The sequence below is a fragment of the Thunnus thynnus genome, chromosome 1 (assembly GCF_963924715.1).
Source record: "Thunnus thynnus chromosome 1, fThuThy2.1, whole genome shotgun sequence".
NCBI classification, from domain to species: Eukaryota; Metazoa; Chordata; class Actinopteri; order Scombriformes; family Scombridae; genus Thunnus; species Thunnus thynnus.
In genome coordinates, this window is record NC_089517.1 from 24,464,887 (window position 1) to 24,484,023 (window position 19,137).

General features: G+C 39.9%; 1 protein-coding gene across 4 annotated transcripts in view; it reads right to left on the reverse strand.

Moving 5' to 3' along the window:
* Positions 1–8,856: 8,856 nt before the first annotated feature.
* The window catches only part of itsn2b (intersectin 2b), a 34,726-nt gene continuing 24,445 nt past the window's right edge, over positions 8,857–19,137 (reverse strand). For 2 of the 4 annotated variants that reach the window (XM_067592338.1, XM_067592322.1), the window contains exons 28-40: positions 16,139–16,260; positions 15,878–15,984; positions 15,537–15,720; positions 13,894–13,992; positions 13,653–13,736; positions 13,433–13,516; positions 13,216–13,278; positions 12,656–12,805; positions 12,375–12,493; positions 12,179–12,261; positions 12,010–12,096; positions 11,688–11,861; positions 8,857–11,249 (exon numbers count right to left, since the gene is read on the reverse strand). In XM_067592338.1, the coding sequence (XP_067448439.1) occupies positions 11,104–11,249; positions 11,688–11,861; positions 12,010–12,096; positions 12,179–12,261; positions 12,375–12,493; positions 12,656–12,805; positions 13,216–13,278; positions 13,433–13,516; positions 13,653–13,736; positions 13,894–13,992; positions 15,537–15,720; positions 15,878–15,984; positions 16,139–16,260 (1,502 nt within the window). In that variant the 3' untranslated portion in view covers positions 8,857–11,103. The remainder of the gene's footprint in view (positions 11,250–11,687; positions 11,862–12,009; positions 12,097–12,178; positions 12,262–12,374; positions 12,494–12,655; positions 12,806–13,215; positions 13,279–13,432; positions 13,517–13,652; positions 13,737–13,893; positions 13,993–15,536; positions 15,721–15,877; positions 15,985–16,138; positions 16,261–19,137) is intronic. The other 2 variants (XM_067592347.1, XM_067592332.1) reach the window with 1 other exon arrangement.

Genomic DNA, 19,137 nt, shown 5'->3' on the forward strand with positions numbered 1-19,137 from the left:
CCTTCTCGGTTTCTCTCCCTGTCGTCCATGCAGAACATTCAGCAGAAGGAGGAGAGGGGGGGGGGGTAAAAGAAGGAGAGAGGGAGGGACTGAGTGACAGCAAAGCAAACATAATGCTTTATAGAAAAAGCACTTTCACTCACATGTGAATATTTAGAATTGACATGTGAAATACTGCATTTGATATATGAAGCAAGTAGTTACGTGTCCAAAAAACACGTCTCTATATGTGAATAATATTAATGCGAAATTTCTGAAAATCTCTTCTCATGTCATGTAAATTGATCACATATGAAACAGAGTTCAACATGTGATAAACATTTTGTTTGGAAAGAGATAAAAGCAGCAAAGGTGAAGAAAAGGAAAGACAGAGAGTATTGTTAGGGTGATGGGGAATTCATTCAGCTTGGGGAATTCACCTCCGTACTGCATGTTCACACACATCGATGGATGATTATACACTCTACCTGCTGTTGTTGTTGTTGATGCATCATGAAAAACTTACAGGAACTTGTGTGTGTTTGTTCCTGTGAAGGCTTTATGGGACTGAGGGAATGATGTTTTAGAGCTGAATCGACAATTTTCTAAAAATAACTTTATATCAGATAACGTTTATGAAACTTTTATTAGCCAACCTGTCATCCTGGCAGGTTATTTTTGTGCACAGGTTATGCAATATGAAAACCGTGAAAAAAACTCCTCCTGTTTCTGGTCGGGGGCTGACAAAGTTATCCACTTCAAGAGCTCTCAACAGGTATATGCAAAAAATGTGTCCTCAAAACTGTATGTTAAAACTTTGCTTTTAGGTAGAGTACTGTCATTATCACTATTGTAGGCTCTGAATATAATGAGAGTGACATTATGAACTAAGTGTTTTGCCTTTTTCAGTCACGCTGAACAATAAAAAACTGCTGTTCTGTCTTACATGAACAAAACTATGAGTCTACAGCCATGATAGCAGCCCGGGCAACATGCTTTGAGTTAAGTGCTAACACATCTTAACTTAACTAAGGATGATGGGAACATAATTAGTTTTTCAAGCATTTCGGAAAACAGAGTATTGGACAAATTAAAATTTGATGTGGTGTTATATGAAAAGTGTTATATGAAAATGTTTCATCCTGAGGGGGACATCAATACCTCAAAAGACTAAATTTCATGACAATCAATTCGAGACATTTCACTCAAATCCACAAATGGTGTGCGCTAGAGGAAAAGTCAGGAGATTAACAAAGTCATTAGGATTCATCCTCTGTGCAACATGAATGTGTGAACAAAATTTCATTGCAATCCAATATTGTTTGACATATTTCAGCTCAGACCATATTGGTTGACAGACCAATATAGATAGTTGTGGTTGTCAGATAAGATAGACCACATTGTTGCGCTGCTAGCATGGCTACAAACAACTAACTACAACTATCGGTTTTAATCCCTTTGGTCTGTTAATGTCCATCCATTGTTCACCTTCATGTTTGTTCTTGTTTTATGTCACCAGTTGTTCATGTGTTCATCACAATAACGTGGAGTCTCAGTGGCCTCCTCCCCCCATATATCCTAACTCTTGTACAAATTACTGAATCAACAACTAAACACATGCATTTGTAAACATTATTTATCAGTGCAACATTTAATTTTACTCAAAAGAGTTGTGATCTCAAATGTGCCTTTAATCAATATGAAATCTCAGCACATTTTAGCCAACCTTCTTCTCAACAGACTGCACATTACTGGGGAGAGAACATTACAGAACATTAATTCCTCCATGATTATTCTCTGAACTCATTAAGGGTAGGAATAAACACATTTTCTTTTCTCAGTGCTACACTGGAAGGATACTGTATCATAGAATAAAAGAGAAATTAATAAGACGTTACAATTTTTTCTTATCCTCCTCACTAACCTCAGGGCCACCTCACTTACCTTGTTCTCCTCACCTTCATCTTCAGATCATCTAATCTCCGTCTACTTTACATCTTATCTGTTTCTGATATTTTGTCCACCAGCATTTACATACATGAAGGGGACAGAATATCAGAAACACTTCTAAATAAGATAGAACTACTCTCCTGAGACTGAAAACGTAATCACTGTCATTACTCTTTGGAGTTATTTCTAAACAAACGAACATGAGGGTAAAGGAACACGTAACCCAGTGCAGCTGTGTAGCTCGGCGTGTTTTTAATAGTTTTTGGACAACAACAGAGGTCTGCAGCACAGAAGAATAAGATATATCAGGCTTTGGATACACACACAATACTTGTAAGTATAGAATCAATTCACAGTTGATTTAGCTCTGTGCCTGAGATTTGTTGGCAGTAAGAAAATAAATCCTTTAAACAAGACAGAAATCTACAGCTGCACTCTGTGAGGCTATGCTTAGGCACAGTAGGGTTTTGAGCTAAATGCTAATGTCAGCATTTTCACCTAACATGCAACAACAAATGGATTCATCCTCTGGGAAACATGAATGTCAGTACACAATTTCATGGTAATCCGCCCAGTAGATGTTGAGATATTTCAGTGGTGGATCAACCGACTGATATTGCCATACAGCCAAGTAAAAAATGCACTGAAATGGAAAGAGGGTACAACAACAGAAGAAAGTAATAGTCCACCCATATCCTATATCTTTGAGAAGATTATAGCATAGATGAAAGTGAAGATAATAATCAGAAGCGCCTTCTGAAGAATAATGTGAATCAAGCATTCAGAAGCCAAAATATCCTTTGAACACAGACAAATGTGATTAGAAAACCAAAACTTTCCTCATTGACTCCTCCATCATTGATCACCTTAACATCATCATTACTAAAAGAAAAAAACACAGACCTAAACCTTGTTCTACATACAGAATACACAACACACGAACCACTTACCATCCATAATGCATCCATTTCTGCACCTCCTGCTTAGTGTGATAAAATATTAACTCCCTTAACTCTGTGCAGTGTACTCTGCGTGGAATTGTTGTCAGTCATCTCTGAAATAGCAAGGGACAGGAATTGTGAGCTTCAGATGCTGTGTGAGTGCACGCTGAGCCTAAACCACAATACAGTCGTTGCTCCACTGGTATTTCATTTCATTATTCATGAGCAATGGGTGAACCTTCAGGTCAGCGGGGGCAGTCTAGTCTCCTAGTCCAAGTCCATCAGCAAAACAAAGCAGCATCAGCTTCATTATGGATGAAAGTCATGAATATTTACTGATAAATTTAAACATGCACGCCAGTCAAAAATAGTTAAACAGAGCTACAAATATCCAAAGTGCAGTGGCCTGTGGCATCCTCAGTAGGAACTAATGGGCCTGTTAGTGACCCAGCAGGAGGACATAGCACGCAGGTTTCAGATTAAAAAAAAAAAGTGGGTTTTTACTTACCTCCCAAAATGAGAGAGAACAAAGCAAAATGATTATTAACTAAAAATAGGTCAACAAAACCAAACTGAGCTCAAAATAAAACTGAGCCAAGTGACCTAAACTAACCTCAAGAAAACATAAAAATACATGACCAAATACATATATACTGACACATATATACTGGCTGGCCAAACTCATTTGACACACAAGGGGTGGACGAAACACAATAACTACAAATAAGCACTGGACAGTTTGCTATTAACTCTATATTAAAGAATAGGTACAAATAAAATCATAGTCAGATCTCAAAATGAACATTGTAGGGTTTTTGCTTGCTGTAATCATTCCTTCTGTTCATACTGACCATTAAAAGATCCCTTTCTAATGCGCTTTCAGTGTAAGTGATGGGGGCCAAAATCCACAGTCCTTATTCTGTGCAAAAATGTATTCAAAAGTTTATCTGAAGCTAATATGAAGCTTCAGCCATCCGAATGAGTCAAATCAAGTAGAAATCTTCCAAAGCAACAGTCTTTTTAGCATAAAATTTAACTCTCTGTGTTTCCCTGGACAGCTGCAATATAGGGATAGTAACAAAAAGAAGGAAATTATTACTAAAAATGTTGAACCTTTGAAAGATATACTTGATTTGATTAATTTGGACTGCTTTTATTTGATAACAGAGCTTCATTGTGGACAATACAAAATTAATATGGAATTAAAATATCATATAGAAAATAATGTATGTAAAAAATGCTGTCAAACTGTGTTACTTGTTTAATTATGTGGGAGATGCCTGTAACTGAATGTAAACCTAAATGAGTGAAAAGGTCAAACTGAAGTGAAAATGAGGGTGAGTGGAGATGATGTTACCAAATGTTTTAGACCGCTGGGACAGTGAGTGAGTCAGTCTGCTGTGATGTTGAATCTGGGACGTGAGTAGGCGCTTTGATGGGGGATGAGGAGGAATGTCATCCGTCTTCTTAACCTGCCTCCCCAAGTAGCAGAGAGAGTACAGGGGCAGAGAGGTTGTTTAGTTGAATATGTTTCTAGTCTGCCTGACTTATTAATCCTTTATCTGACTGAGGTTTGTGCAAGTTAGAATCCATGGCCCCGACCATGGCTCTGAAATATCAGTAGCCTAACTGTGCTGTGTATTGATAAATCCATGGTGCTGTCCGTGGTGCTGAAGTAACAGACAGATTTGTAATTGCGCCTTTTTCTCTCAGTCTCGCCCTTCTGTCAGTTTCATCTTGGATCTATAATATTCCCTAAACTATATACTATAAATACTCAACTCTATACTATTTGTAGCCTATACTCTCTATAGAGTAGTGTCACCTTCATGATCAAAGCGACAAGGAGAATGTGTAGTCGCAGAAGAGCAAGAGGATCATAGAGACACACTGCTGCCTGTAGTATTCCTATAATATTCCTATAATATTTCTATAATCATTCAGTAGCGTTTGTGCTGCTGAAAATACATCCCCGGACCAAACCACCTCTATAACAAAATATTTTAGGGGAGACGTGACTACAGATATAGTTTTTTCTATAGATATTTGGTGTAACCTGGGGGTGGAGCAGGTAATGTGACTGAGGAAATTAATCTGCACTGACTCAGCTGCTACAGTTACATGATTCAAAAGTTTTTACTGTCAAAACTACAGTGTGTTTTGAAAAATAAGCGTTATTAAAATGCTTATTGTCCACATCCAGTAAAAGAATAGCAATAACAAAATATGTATATATATTTAATATAATTAACATATATTTAGCCTAATAGCAGTTCTATTAAATCAAAATTATAATCACAATTATAATAGGGTAAGGGGAACCATAACCCTGGACTATATGCAAAACAGGTTTCTTACTGAGTGACAGCTGGGTGTCATGAAAGGCTTCTCTGTCCTTTAGAGCCAGTTGGGACATTTTGATCCAGTCATATCTGTGAAGACAGCAGCCCCGGCAGAGAAGAGAGGAATAAAACGGTGGGAAAATCCAGCCATCCCCAAATTGGACCTAAGATCAGTCACCTAGATTTTGTTGACTTGGAGCTTAATTACCCTGTTGCCAATGACAAAGCCAAAGAACTCAGTCTCTGTCTTGGCAATAACACACTTAGAGGGATTGATGGTCAGCACAGCAAATTCAGTGAATGTCTCTGGAAAGTCACAATGAATCCCAAATGGCAGGACCGTGAATTAAAAAAGACTCCATGGTGTTCTGCAGGCTGTACAAATGTCAGTAGTTGTCAGGTGCTTTTCCTTGCTTGCTCAGACATTCAATGATATCATCCATTTGTTGGATTGCGTAAAAGTCACACTGAGAAATGGAATTAAGGTGAATAAAAACCTTATAGTGCCATCCTCCTTTGGGACCAGGACCACAGGTCACTTATTGATGCCTGAATGATCCCGAGTGACAGCATCAGGTCCAGTAAAAATGTGCATCTCACAATAGCTTCATCTTTCAGAGAAATATCATATCATGACTGTTATATAATAATATAACACTGATAGTGGGCATTCTGCATGATGAGTACTTGTGATACTTTCAGTACATGTTGATAATACTTCTGCAGTATTACCTGAATAATACTGCTACTTTTACTAAAGTAAAGGATCTGAATACTTCTTTCACCACTCATTCATTGCCAGTGAGAACTATCTTATTTTATGTGTTCACCTTATAGTGGAGGAGCCCTGGCTGAACCTGTCTGTGAGTCTTCCTTGATGTGGACTCTCTTTCACTCTCTGTCTCTCTGTTGCTACAGGCCGCCTTTACTCAGTGTAGGTTTTTGGCCCGAACACAGACCCCTCATTATTTTTGAGTTCTCTTTGTATGAGTCTCTGTGTGTATGTGTGTGTGTGTGTGTGTTACATAAGACAGCTGTTCATGTGGTGATAATCAAATCATTCCCATGACTGAGTCAAGTGGGACTCAGGGCCTCTCAGACTCATCCTCCATGCACATGTCACTCTGCCTCTCCATACTCTCTTTCTCTGTCTCCATATGTGTTTATTCCCCTCCGTCTGTTTTTTGACTCCATCTGCCTCTAAACTACTCTCTTCTTCTGCTTTACTGCACTTTCCTTTTATAATTTGTTTCACCCACTAAGTCTCTCTACCTGTTTCTCTCTCCCCCTCTTTCCTTCTTCTTTCGTTATTTTTGTCTTCTGTCTGCCTCTCCACTTACTCTAACTTTATTTATAGGGAAAGAGCCTATAGGATGCATGATTTATTTATACATGAAAGCTACATGAATCAAAAGAAATACACGAAACATTAAAAGACAAACAGAAATACAAATGTGTTTTTGTTGGTAGCTGTCACAAAGTCATACTTCCCAAGATATCGGTTAGATGAGCGGTCAGATGTTTCCTGAACACTATTATTGATCAAATGGATGCGATCTCAGAAAAACAAAAAGTCTCATGACTGAACGTTTGACCCAGCTGTTGACTCAGGAGGATTATAAGAACATCACTGAGAAGAAGACGCTGTGAGTTAAACCAGAACACATCTAAACAGCGCCGTGTGGATGTTTGCATGATCTTGGATGTGAACTTGACATAAGTCATTCATAATTTTTTATCTTTTGTGCTTATGGGTGGGTGTGAGAATGCCGGTGATTCCCCTTGGGACACTGACTTTATGCTTTATGTGGGGGGGGGGCTCCGTCTGGTGTGTGCGCTGTGTCAGTTACGGTGTCTACCCATGTTGTCTTTGAGGTGCCAGAGGAGCTTATTGCAGTATCCAACCAGATCTGGAGCACATGGGCCCAGTGCTCTACAGGATATAACAGCCCCAGCTTCCAGTGTGGATCGCTCTCTTCCCTGCAAGCGCCTTTTTGCTTTGCTTAGCCCTTGTTTTATTTTTTACTACACCTAACCCTTCACTATCCACATGAACACTACTGATGTCACTGACTAACACTCCTCATATCTGACAATAAATAACTTGTATTTATTGTTTTCCTGCTTTTGTCCTGGCCTATGGGCTGGGTTATGACAGCCGTGGTCTCAATGTGACCCTCAGGTTGGAAACTGAAATAGGAGTTTTTAGTCTCTAATGAATGGATTATAATCATTTCAGAACTTTTGGGCATGATGGCATGTAAAAAGCATTACAGTATTTGAATTTTAAATTAAGTCCACTTTAGGAAATGCAAACATTTGAATGATGAATGAATCTGACACTCATATGACCATCGTTATGAGTTTGTTTCCTGCATCACAAATTTTAAAATAGTGTCCTGGGGGAGAGCACGAGACTCTGCCAGCTGCACGCAGTAAAGTCAAACACACACAACCTTTACACTGACTATATGCAGACAATACAGGCACGTGCACACACGCACGCACACACACACACACACACACACACACCATGGCAGATTCTTTTTCTGTATTCATCTCTCTAAGCATTTCAAATTCCTCCACACTTTCCACTGGTTGAAACATAATTGCTGCAAGAAACAAACACAGTCTCATATTTCAACTGAATCAAACTTTCCTCCTCACATATACAGACATATTCTTTCTTAGTGTTGTTGAATATTATGTAAATACATAAATATAGATATGACAGGGTGATCTGTTCCTCATACAGAATCATTCAGGATTATCATTTGGAACTGTAACTTCAAGTCATGTAAAATTAAAGACTCATTTATCTTTCATCATCATCATCCTCAAGAGAAATCCAACAGTAGTTCAGCTTCATATGTGACTGTTGTATTTTTAAATCAAGTGTAAAAGAATTAGTTCCCGTCAGTTACATTCATTTATTTCACCACATCCATCCCCACTGCATTAAGTCCATTACTACTGCTGCTGTGACCTCTGCTACAGAAGGTTGAGTTCAGCTGACTTTGTCGACTCTGTTGTGTGTGTTGCTGTCAGCCCCTTGCAGAGCCAGTGTCAGTGTGGTTATATAATGAGTGTTGCTCCTGTGGACCCAGAGCCAGTGGAGGGTGAAGAAGGACTTAATGAGGTCTATTGGTGCGCACTGACAACTTCACACTGTACTTCACTGCCTCTGTGGCCGGACACTAACAGAAAATAATATAAATTCCTCATTATGAAATATCATTTACTTACAAATTTACATTTTCTTGAGAATCCCCCCCCATCTGGTTTATAATTTATTAAACTAAATATGCATTTTATTTTACTAAATAATATAATTAACTATGTAATGCATTAGACAAAACCAGACATATTTTATGCTTATAGTGTAGTTCAATAAAAACTTTGTCCTCCCCCAAATTAAAATTTAGCATTTAAACATGTAATTTCTCTTAATTTAGGCACCTGATTACTGAGTTCCTGCTCCACACAAAACATCATACCTGAGTCAGCAAACTCTCATCTTCTGTCATAACTAGTATTACATGCAAGTGGTTATTTGCCTTTTTATGTTGTTGCAAGAGACATTAGAAGTTGAAAGTGCTAAATGTCACTTTTCCTTATGCCAGCAAATAATTTTGAGAGTTCAGTCACTTTTAATGTCTTTAATTTGATGTAAGAAACCCTGATTCAGTGCCATGTAGAGGCCCAGGTGAGTACAAACAGCAGGTACAGACTCCAGGCTGATCAGCTGTGAACAGGCAGTCTGGGTTAGAGAGGCCCTAAACTCAGTTAGCACAGCTGAAGTCAATGCAGATAGCTGCAGAAAATGAAAGATAAAATAAAACAAAACAAACAAACCCCCACACAGATAGATAGAAGTTCGTCCAGTCTCTTTGCACATTGTCCACAAATAGAAATAAACAACACTGAAGTTAATACAAGACTTAAAAACTGTTTGTTGATTGAATGAGACAAATGAAAAGAATACAAGAGACAAAGCAGCAGGCCTAACAAAATGACTAGTGACCTAGCCTACTTACAGTAAAACTCAAGAGAATCATCTAAGATATTATATTGCCTTTCAAAAGAGTATCAACATCTGTCTGTGAACACATTTTTTAATATTTGACATCACCCACGTTCAAAACAAACCCAGTGAATACCAGCTGATTATCCAAGATGACACAGCAAAGCCGCTTCAAACCTTTGGATAGTCACACACGCATAAATTAAAAAATAAATACAACACGTTTTCATTAATATCTAGAACACCAGCAGGTGCTCAGAGTTAGACCAGGGACTGGAATAGTAAAAACAAGGCAAATGACACAGAAAAGTCAAGCTACAACATAAATAATGTTTCTAGAGGGAAACTTTTTGAGGCAACAGAGATGGGCAATATTGTCGTCGGTGAGGTGGGGCCTGGAGAAAGACACCTAAAATCTGTCTGGCAGGGTAGAAGTGTAACAAAGAAGAGAAGATACAGTTTGGTATTTGTGACAAAACTGCCAATCTGTGTCGCCTCAAACATCAACCTCCTAAAAGCCTTATGATGCTGAAAAGTAAAGAAAGAACAACTGACTCTTAGGAAGACAAAGTAAGAAAAAGAAATCACCTAGCACTAGTTATTCCAGTAATCTGGTGGGAAACCTTCCTGATTTCTTAACATCCTCCCAATTAAATCAAATGATTCTGAAACTGTGATTTTTAAAAGACTTCAAAGATGATTTACGTTAAGGCCAAAAGTTGCAGCATCTCAAGAGCCCTCAGCTGAAGATCTTTACACTGGTACACTCCAAAGACATGGACGCACACACACACACACATGCACGCGCACACACACACACGTGCACGCACTCACGCACACAAACGGCAGATAAAGTGTTCAGTGTTATTACAGACTCAACTCAGAATGACATATCCTGAGATCTTCTATCTACAGTAGTAAACTGACTCCAGACTGACAAAAACACTTGATCCAAGTTGTCCATGCTGCTGCCCGTCATCTGTATCTACTGTTTATGATGCCCTTGATGTGACTGTGAGAAGAAGACACTGTACAGACCAGACAGTTTACGATCAGAGAAGGCAACACAGCAGATCAGCAGAGTCTCTTAAAAGCCATCAGTCCTCAGGAAAAACAAAAAAACAAAAAACATTCATATCTTCATAATAACTAAGATAAAACATCAACTTCGACTTGTTAAATGGCTGAGCAGACTTGGCAGAGTCTAAAGCACTGAAGTCAGTGAATGCTTAATAACTGACTGTTATTACTGAGTTTAGAGGAGCTCAAAGAACCTTTATATTCTTAGTTTTATTGCTTTATTAGTAGTATTATAACTATTTGCTTCTAAACAGCCAGTTTGTCCAGTTCTACCTTCCCCTGAAGGTTATAAATTATTACAGCCGAGGACCCAGATTCAGCTTTATGACACACTATATCTCCACTGTTTAAGAAGTCGGACTGTAGTCCTTCCTTTTAACTCCTTCAGAGTGTTTATGTTGCTCAAGTGCAAACTGCAGCACAAATCATGCTTCCCTTTCCATCTGAGTTGATCATCTGTGGAAGAAACTTAGCTCTTACTCCTATTGGTGGGTGTAGCTGATGTCACACAGACCCTACGTCTCACTGGAGGATTCAGCTGACATCATAAGACGTATTATTAGTGCTGGTTATTGTTAAAATATTAAGGCGTGCGGTGTGAAACAAAGTTCAGGGGTGTCTTGTTTGATATGGGTATCTTCTTGAAGCCCATTTTAAGCATGTGGGTGCCATATGAACGGAATATATCCTAGTTTATTTATGTCACAAAAAGCAGCTTGTATTATTTGGTTAGCGCTCCTTATTTGGATGTCTCAACAGAAGACACGGTTCAGTTCATCCTAAATGGCTATTTGCTGTAGAGCTGCAGGTCGAGGCGGACCCACACTTCCCCCGTTGGAACCTCGTGCAGCAGAAGACGTCGAGTCACTGACCCCTTGTTCTCCAACTCTTTCTTTATGGTTGCTACGGGAACCTCCGTCCGTCCCAGAAAGTCTGATATGAGAAGAAATACAAAGAAGCAGATGTGTAAGAAGGAACGGTATTTTTATGACTTGCAATTTTTATTTTGTAGCGTAACATCAGCACTGTGAATCAGAAACACGCAACATCTCCAATTTCCCATTGCCACAAACTATCAAAATACAACGTGGCTTTCTTAGAAATAAGGAGAAAAAGAAAAGAAACAATACAATTCTGAGACTAAATGCAAAAGTAAAAGTCCCACAGTGATCAACATTATCAATTTGCTTCCAGCTCATCCTTTCACTTGTTTAGTTGTCAATTTAAGCAGCCACCACTAAGAAAAAAAAGATGTGATTGGGAAATTTGAGTTTTATTTAATATGCAGATTTACAGAGAAATTATTAGGAGTTACTGGTGGAGTATGAGCGGAGAAGACATGAAAAGGAAAGAAACTAGCAGGTAACTGACCATCAGGTGAAAACTGGTCCCTTTCAAAGATGGTGATGCAGAGGACGTCCTGGTAGAGGTCTTTGATGTGAAACTGACAGTTGAAGTTCCACTTGGGGTTCAAAGTGTCGTTGAGCGTCCTGGACGTGAAGATCTGAGCTCCCATTGTCACCTCGCAGTAGGGGTTACTTTTACCTGGAGGGACGAGAAGAGGAGGATGAAAGAGCAGGTAGAAGAAAGGAGAAAAGAGTCAAGATGGGATTAAAAAAAGGGAAAAGAGGGGATGGACAGAAGAAGAAAGAACTACAAAGACATCCTGTGACATGAGTGCATCCATGCTCACCATTGGGTTTGGCTGGCTTAAGTTCAGTGGCCTCCAAGATGGTGACAAGGAGTCTGCCGATCCCGCTTGCCTTCACAGATCGCGCTGCTGACACAGACACACAGATTGATTAATCTAGAGATGTCATCGCATTAGTTGGCATAAATACGTCTGTGTGGGCGAGACCTACCTTGGTAGACCTTTTCCCTTTTCTTCTTTTCTGTCTCAATAAATTCTTCAGATGCAGCCTTGATCTTCTGCACCCATGCTGTCCTGAAAACACAAACACACACAGTAATCGTAAAAGGCCACCAAATTGCAAAAGGCCGCCAGCGTATATGTGTGTGTGTGTGTGTGTGTGTGTGTGTATATGTGTGTGCAGCTACCGTTCATTGATGTTGTCTGTCCTGAGTATATAGACTCTATCGATGTGTGAGATGTGGAAGACGGGCTCGTCACTGGAAGGATCTGGAAGCTTCACCAGAACTTCATTTAGCAGCACAGGCTTCAGGAAATGAAAGATGTCGAAAATACACAAAAATGACATTAGAAGAGACATATTAAAAATTTAAAGAGCAACTGTGCATTTTATAAAAAAAATCTTTTAAAAAAAGAAAGTACAAAGCCTCATGCTGCCTCAAAGGAAAAAATTTCCAGTGTTTCTCACCGGCTTGTACATCTTGAGCTGCACGTTGTTCTTGTTACTGAACAGTTTATCAGGACCAGACGAGGTGAACTGCTTAGACGCATGAGTCAAAAGCAGGAAGTCACTGAAGAGGAAAGCCCACAGTTCCTTGTTGCTCTTCACTTTGTACATCTGGAAAGATGTAAGTGTGAAATATATCATATCCAGTATAATCCAACAATGAAACAGTACTTAAAGTATGATTGCAAAATTACTTCTGCAAAAATGTTGCATCTCTTTTAACTCAGTGATGAGGGAGGGACTACAGACAATATCACTCTAAAGCTTAAATACAAATGGCAATGTTCAGTTTATAAGACAATATTTTTCATGATGATCCTTCTGTTAGGTTTCTCCTAAGATGAGTCCGTGTCTCCCATCTGCCTGCTCTCTTTTTCTTTGTATATTTTAAAAAATGTATTCAGAATATGACTCATGAAATGAGTTCATGAAATGAACATTTTTTAGAATATAAAGGCTGCCTGTGAGTTGTTTATTGACTCTGGTTTCCACATTTTCAGAGATGTTACTGTATTACTCACCTTTCCACTGTGCAGCAGCTTCCTGGGGCCCAAACAGTTAGTGAGAGAGTTAAAAACCAGGTGCTGTTGAAAGAGAGAAACTTTATAAGGAACCTTCATTGGGTGGAAAATGGTTGTTCTCTTCTATACTAACTTATAAGCTAATGCTAAAACATTTAATTCATACATAATTAACGTGATACAAACTAAATTGTGAGTTTATCAACAAGCTTCATACCTCGGCAGCGCCATCACACTGTACGTGGTTCTGAATCCAGTCCAGTCGGTCAGAGTTCTCCTGCTCTCTCACGCCTTCATTCACCTGGTCAACACAGAAATATCATTCACATTGAAAGACAAGATCTTATCCACACACCACACAGAACAAAAAATAAGTAAAAGATTGAACTGAAGTAAAGAGTGACATCATAAATGAGAGAATGAATGAAGAAATGAACCTGTTGACAGAGCTCCTCCGCCCTCTCCAGAGCCTCTTTAAGAGGACCTCGGTCAGGGTGGCCCTCTGCAGTGCACTCTAGGATCTAAACACACACACAATTAAATACACAGACCAGTTATTTTCTCCCACAAATGAGAGACAAAACATTCTTTTGTTCTAATCACACACAGTAAGGTCAGTATTGGACCAAATTAATGAGGAGTTCAAACACAGACACGCTCATGAACACGTAGGCCTACATTTTTGATGTGCAGTGGGTAGCGCGTGATCCTCTGCATGGGTTTCAGCAGGAAGCTGGACAGCGGCATGCCTTTACACCTGTAGTCTGTGGCAATTTTCTGATGAGGATAAAAGACAACATTAAGATTCTTGTTTCCACCTTCATGTATGTGACAGCAGAGTATCTGCTGGTTTCAATAAGTCTTTAAAAAGGTCATTAAAACACTATATGAGACTATGTTTTAAATATAAAACTAAACATAGCACAAACAGTAAGGAAATTTGTGTTTGGTAGATTATTTTTTTGTTGTAACAATGCTTCTTGGCAATAAATCTTATACTGTTGGAAAGTCTGTTTATTTCCCTTTTAAATAGTGCCACATTTGTAAGGAACATGCATTTGTGGGATGAGTGCTGATGAAAAATGTGTCAAATCTTCTCTGCTAATGCCAAACAGCTTATTCTGCCATTGACATTGTTTGGTGGATTGGATGATTGAAGTTTGAAGAACCAAGACATTTTGGCAATTTAACAATTTATTCATTTAACAAACAGGAGCCTCAGTAGCGTGTGGAAGAACCATACACAGCCACAAGAGCCTGGCACCTCCTCCTCATGCTGGTCACCAGCCTGGTCACACACTGCTGTGGGATGGCATCCCATTCTTCAACCAGCATTTGTCACAAGTCAGCCAACGTGGTTGTGTTGGTCACTCTGGCACGAACAGCACGCCCAAGCTGATCCCACAAGTGTTCAATGGGGTTGAGGTCAGGACTGCTGGCAGGCCATTCCATCCTCTCCACTCCCAAATTCTGGAGGTAGTCTCTGATAAACCCCGCTCTGTGGGGGCGAGCATCTTGGAGGATAGAGTTCAGTCCCAGACTGTGGAGATATGGGATTGCCACTGGTTGCAGAATCTCATCTCGATATCTCTCTGCATTGAGATTGCCTCCAATGATGACAAGCCTCGTTTTTCCAGTGAGGGAGATGCCGCCCCACACCATCACACTGCCTCCACCAAAAGATGTTACTCTATTGGTGCAGCAATCAGCATAGCGTTCTCCACGTCTTCTCCACACTGTGACCGTACGATCCTTCGCTGAACATAACGTTCCTCCACATGTTCAGGTTCCAGTGCACGTGTTGCTGACACCAGCGCAAACCGGCCTGACGGTGAAAGGCAGTCGTGACAGGCCTGCTGGCAGCCCTTTGCTGCCAATCAGGTGCCTGACTGGCAGCACCTGGGGGTACCCGAAGCTCAAAACATGAGTCAATAGCAACAGCAAAATAAGCTGTTTGGCATTGGCAGAGAAGATTTGGCAGATTTTTCATCGCCACATACTCAGCTCTGCTGCTCATCCCACAAATGCATGTTCTTTACATATCTGGCACCATTTAAAAGGGAAATAAACAGACTTTCCAATGGTATAAGATTAATTGCCAAGAAGCATTGTTACAACAAAGAAATAATCTACCAAACACAAATTTCCTTATTTTTTGTGCTATGTTTATAAAAATACTGAAAAGAACCACAGAAAGTAATTCATAATAAGGACATGAAAATAATCTGGGTGTTGTAAAGCAGGTATTGAAACTGTAAATGGCTTTACACCCCTCTTTCCTTCCCTTGCTCACTCCTTCCTCAGTCTCCTCGCCCGCCTACCTTGAGGAACTCCTTGAAGTCCTGCTCGTTGTCGGTGCGAGTCTGGAGCAGTGTGGCTCCGTTGATCTGGCAGGAGCAAAAGCGGATGTAGGGCTGCATGTGAGACAGCTCTCTCGCCAGGACATCTCCAATCATCTGCACCGGCATGTTCTCCCCGCCACTCTTCTTACGAATACGAAGCTCCCTGCACACACACACACATACACACACACACACGTACATATAAAAACAAGCAGCGCTGTATGTTTGTGTAGACGCATTCACAGCACTTGTATATTTTATCACTCTGTCAGACTGACTGTCCCTGTAGATCACATTCAGTCTGTCCGTCCGATATTTACTTGAGAAATTTAGTGTTGCAGGCCTCCAGCTCTCGCCAGTTGACAAAGATCATGTTCATCTCTGCTTCATTCAGGCGGCCAGACTCCGACATCGGCTTTTGGAACACCTACACCAAGACACACACACACACATCATCAGGTAGGCGATCAGGAAGGACAAACAGATAACAACAACAACAACTTTCAGTATGTAACTGTACTTGGTTGATTTATGTTTACAGAACGGCAATGTTAATGCTCGAGTCGATATGTGTGCATTACATCTTGCACTATCCGCAGGTCGTCCACATATCTCTCCTCAGTCTGTATCAGCTCATGGATGTAACCTTGTCTCTTCTTCTCCTGGGGGCTCAGCGTCTCCAGGCTGTTCAGGTCTGCACACCCTGCAGGAGAGGAGGAACACACAAGAGGGGGCTTGTAGTTCTTGCGCAGAAAACCCCCCAAAAAACAACAATAATCCAACCAGTGCTGCCACTTCAACAAAACCACAAGCCAGTGCTTACGCCACAGCTACACTTTAACACTGCATATACAACACTGCCTCCTGCTGGAAAAACCTGGTGCTGCTTTTAACTCTTCCTACTCCTGTTTCTCATTTCCATGTGCAAATTACTGAAGCTTTCAGAGGGGAGGAGGGAAATGGCAAAAGGGGAAAAAAGATCAACACACACACAAACACACACACACTTACCTGATGCAGAGTGCCCATTTGCCCAATGTGGAAGTCCCACACCCGCTGACTGCTGCTCGCTCACTGACTCTGCCCTTCCCTCTGCCTCTCTGACTTCAAACTCATCGTCTGTCTCATCCCAGAGGTTTAGAAAGTGGAATCTGCACTGTAAAGTCATTGCCTGTGACCTGCTGTTCATCTTCTCTTTTAGTTATCGTATTTTCTTCCTCTTTCCTTCTGAGTCTCCAAGTATTTTAGTTGGCCATCTGTTTTCTGTTGCTTTTCCGTCTGATCGTATTCTGTCTCTCCTGTCTATTTTGTCTCTTTCACCTTCTGTGCTTTTATCTTCTTGTTGCTGGTATCAGATTAAAACTTCTCCTAGACTTAGCTAAAGCAATCTGTTTGTACCAAAACAGGAAGAGAGATTCTTTCTGTCTTTCTCACCCCTTTGACGCATGTTCAGAGTGGGTAAAGCTGACTTTTTGAAAATAGTTTTCAGCGACCACAGAAAAAGAGTCAAAATCTCAACAGTTGGCATTATTTCTTGATCAATATTGTGATCAATATGATGAATATATATTAATATTTGATTCTCTGTCTAGTTGAGTATACAAGTCACTGAAACAGTTGCAAAGGTTGTTCACATATATCTGTTCATCTTAATCATATGAATCATGTTGACGATATAAACACTGAACACGACACACGCACACCTCTACCCTGCAAAAGTGAAAACACTTTCATTCACAATAATAATTTAACAGCTGACGGTCATCTCAAACAACTCTTTAATGTTTTATATATCAGAATCAGGAAAAAGACACATCTTCAAAAATAGTCACACCATCTTGTGCAATAAATGTATATCGTCAGATCAGTTGTGCTAACAGCTTTTCCTGCTATGAACTTTTCATGCAACTCCCTTTCAGTGCGGTTCACACGGTTTTCTTGCATCATTTTCATTTGGATTCTGAGGAGAGTTTGTGGTAAATTGAGACACATAACCTCAGAATTATAATGAAAGCAGGAAAAAGTGGCTAGCGCTTTAGCAGCAATTTCCTTTCCTTGCATTAAGGTTCATCAGTACAGTTACAGTAATTTGATGGTGGTGCGCTACAGACATCCAGGCTGTACTGTGATGTTTCTCACTGAACTCCTTGATGTCTGTCTACCTCAGTACAAAGTCACAGTTCCTCACATGAGGCCAAACCTCTTTCAAGCTTGCATAGTTTAGTTTTCACCTGTTGACCTGAAGGAAATGTATCCACAATCCTGATAATCATGATTACTATTATGTAACCTGTAGTGGACACTAGGAGCAGACATGCATTCACTTTCTGCACAAACAGAAACATTCAGCAAAAACAGCATTAATATAAGGTGCAGCAGTCGGTTTTTTTTCTTTTTTTTTTTTTTTTTTTTATAATCACTCCTCAAGGCAAAGCTTATGGCTTTGGAGGAGTTAGCCATATGGTAAAGAGTCGCTTCATCTCACTTCACAACCACTTATTTGCTTACGTGTCTGTTAGTGATAACAGCTGAGCTGACCAAATTATGGCTTTTAAATGTAGAGGACAAAATGTACAGATCTGCTTGTACAATTTTTTTTTGTCTCATTTAGGTTAAATTGAAGGTTTGCAAAGTGAAATAAAATTAAAAAGCACACTGCAAAAGAGTTATAGTCAACAGAATTCAAGTGAAGTGAAAGCAAAGGGAAGCATTTCTTAATGCTCCAAACATCTCTTAAAGCACACTCTCCACTCCTATTTCTAACTCAATCCTGAGCAACATTATTGTTATTATATATTTTATTACTTTTTGAAACTATTTATTTGATAAATAGAGCAGGTCAAATGCTAACTTATTCTGAGTATGTTAAAAGACAAGTGCAGAAGAGTAATAAGGAATAAGGACTGTGCATTCTTTCTCAAAATATCCACAAGCTTACAATTTAGTATGATATTCATCGTAAGTACAACAAGGCGTAGAAAGAGACAGTAAAACATGCACATCATGTCTGAATATAGACACATCTCTGAGGACAGACAGAGACAAATAGTGGGCTCTGTGATAGCTGAACTCCCAAAATGAAAGAATGAGAATGGAAAAAGTGGACATAATTATTGAGAAAAAGTAAGAAATGTCGGGGGAAAAAAAGAAGTGAGCTGAGGGGGGAAAGAGGAGGATGTGGGACGAAGGAGGGAGGAAAATGAGTGTCTGGAGAAGCCACAAAGAGACCCACTATCCCTCTGCTTTTACTGTATCATCAATTCACAATCAAAACAAGGAAGGAGGGAATCGCAAAAGGCACCGAGGCTTCAACAATTCACTGAATCAGTGAATTGTCACAGTTAACACAAGATCTGCTTTAATTTCTCCCTCTAAACACCTTCTCACAGTTTGCTTCCCTGTCACACTCACACTCACACTCACAGACACACACACACACACACACAGTAACATTAGCTCAGTGGGAGTAGTTAGTAGATGGAGGGGTGGGGTCCAGACACTCCACCCCTTCAGAGCAGTGTGTAATAGTGGGTTTCTCTGAAGTCAGGAGGAGGAGAGGAAGAGGAGGTGGAGGACTTTC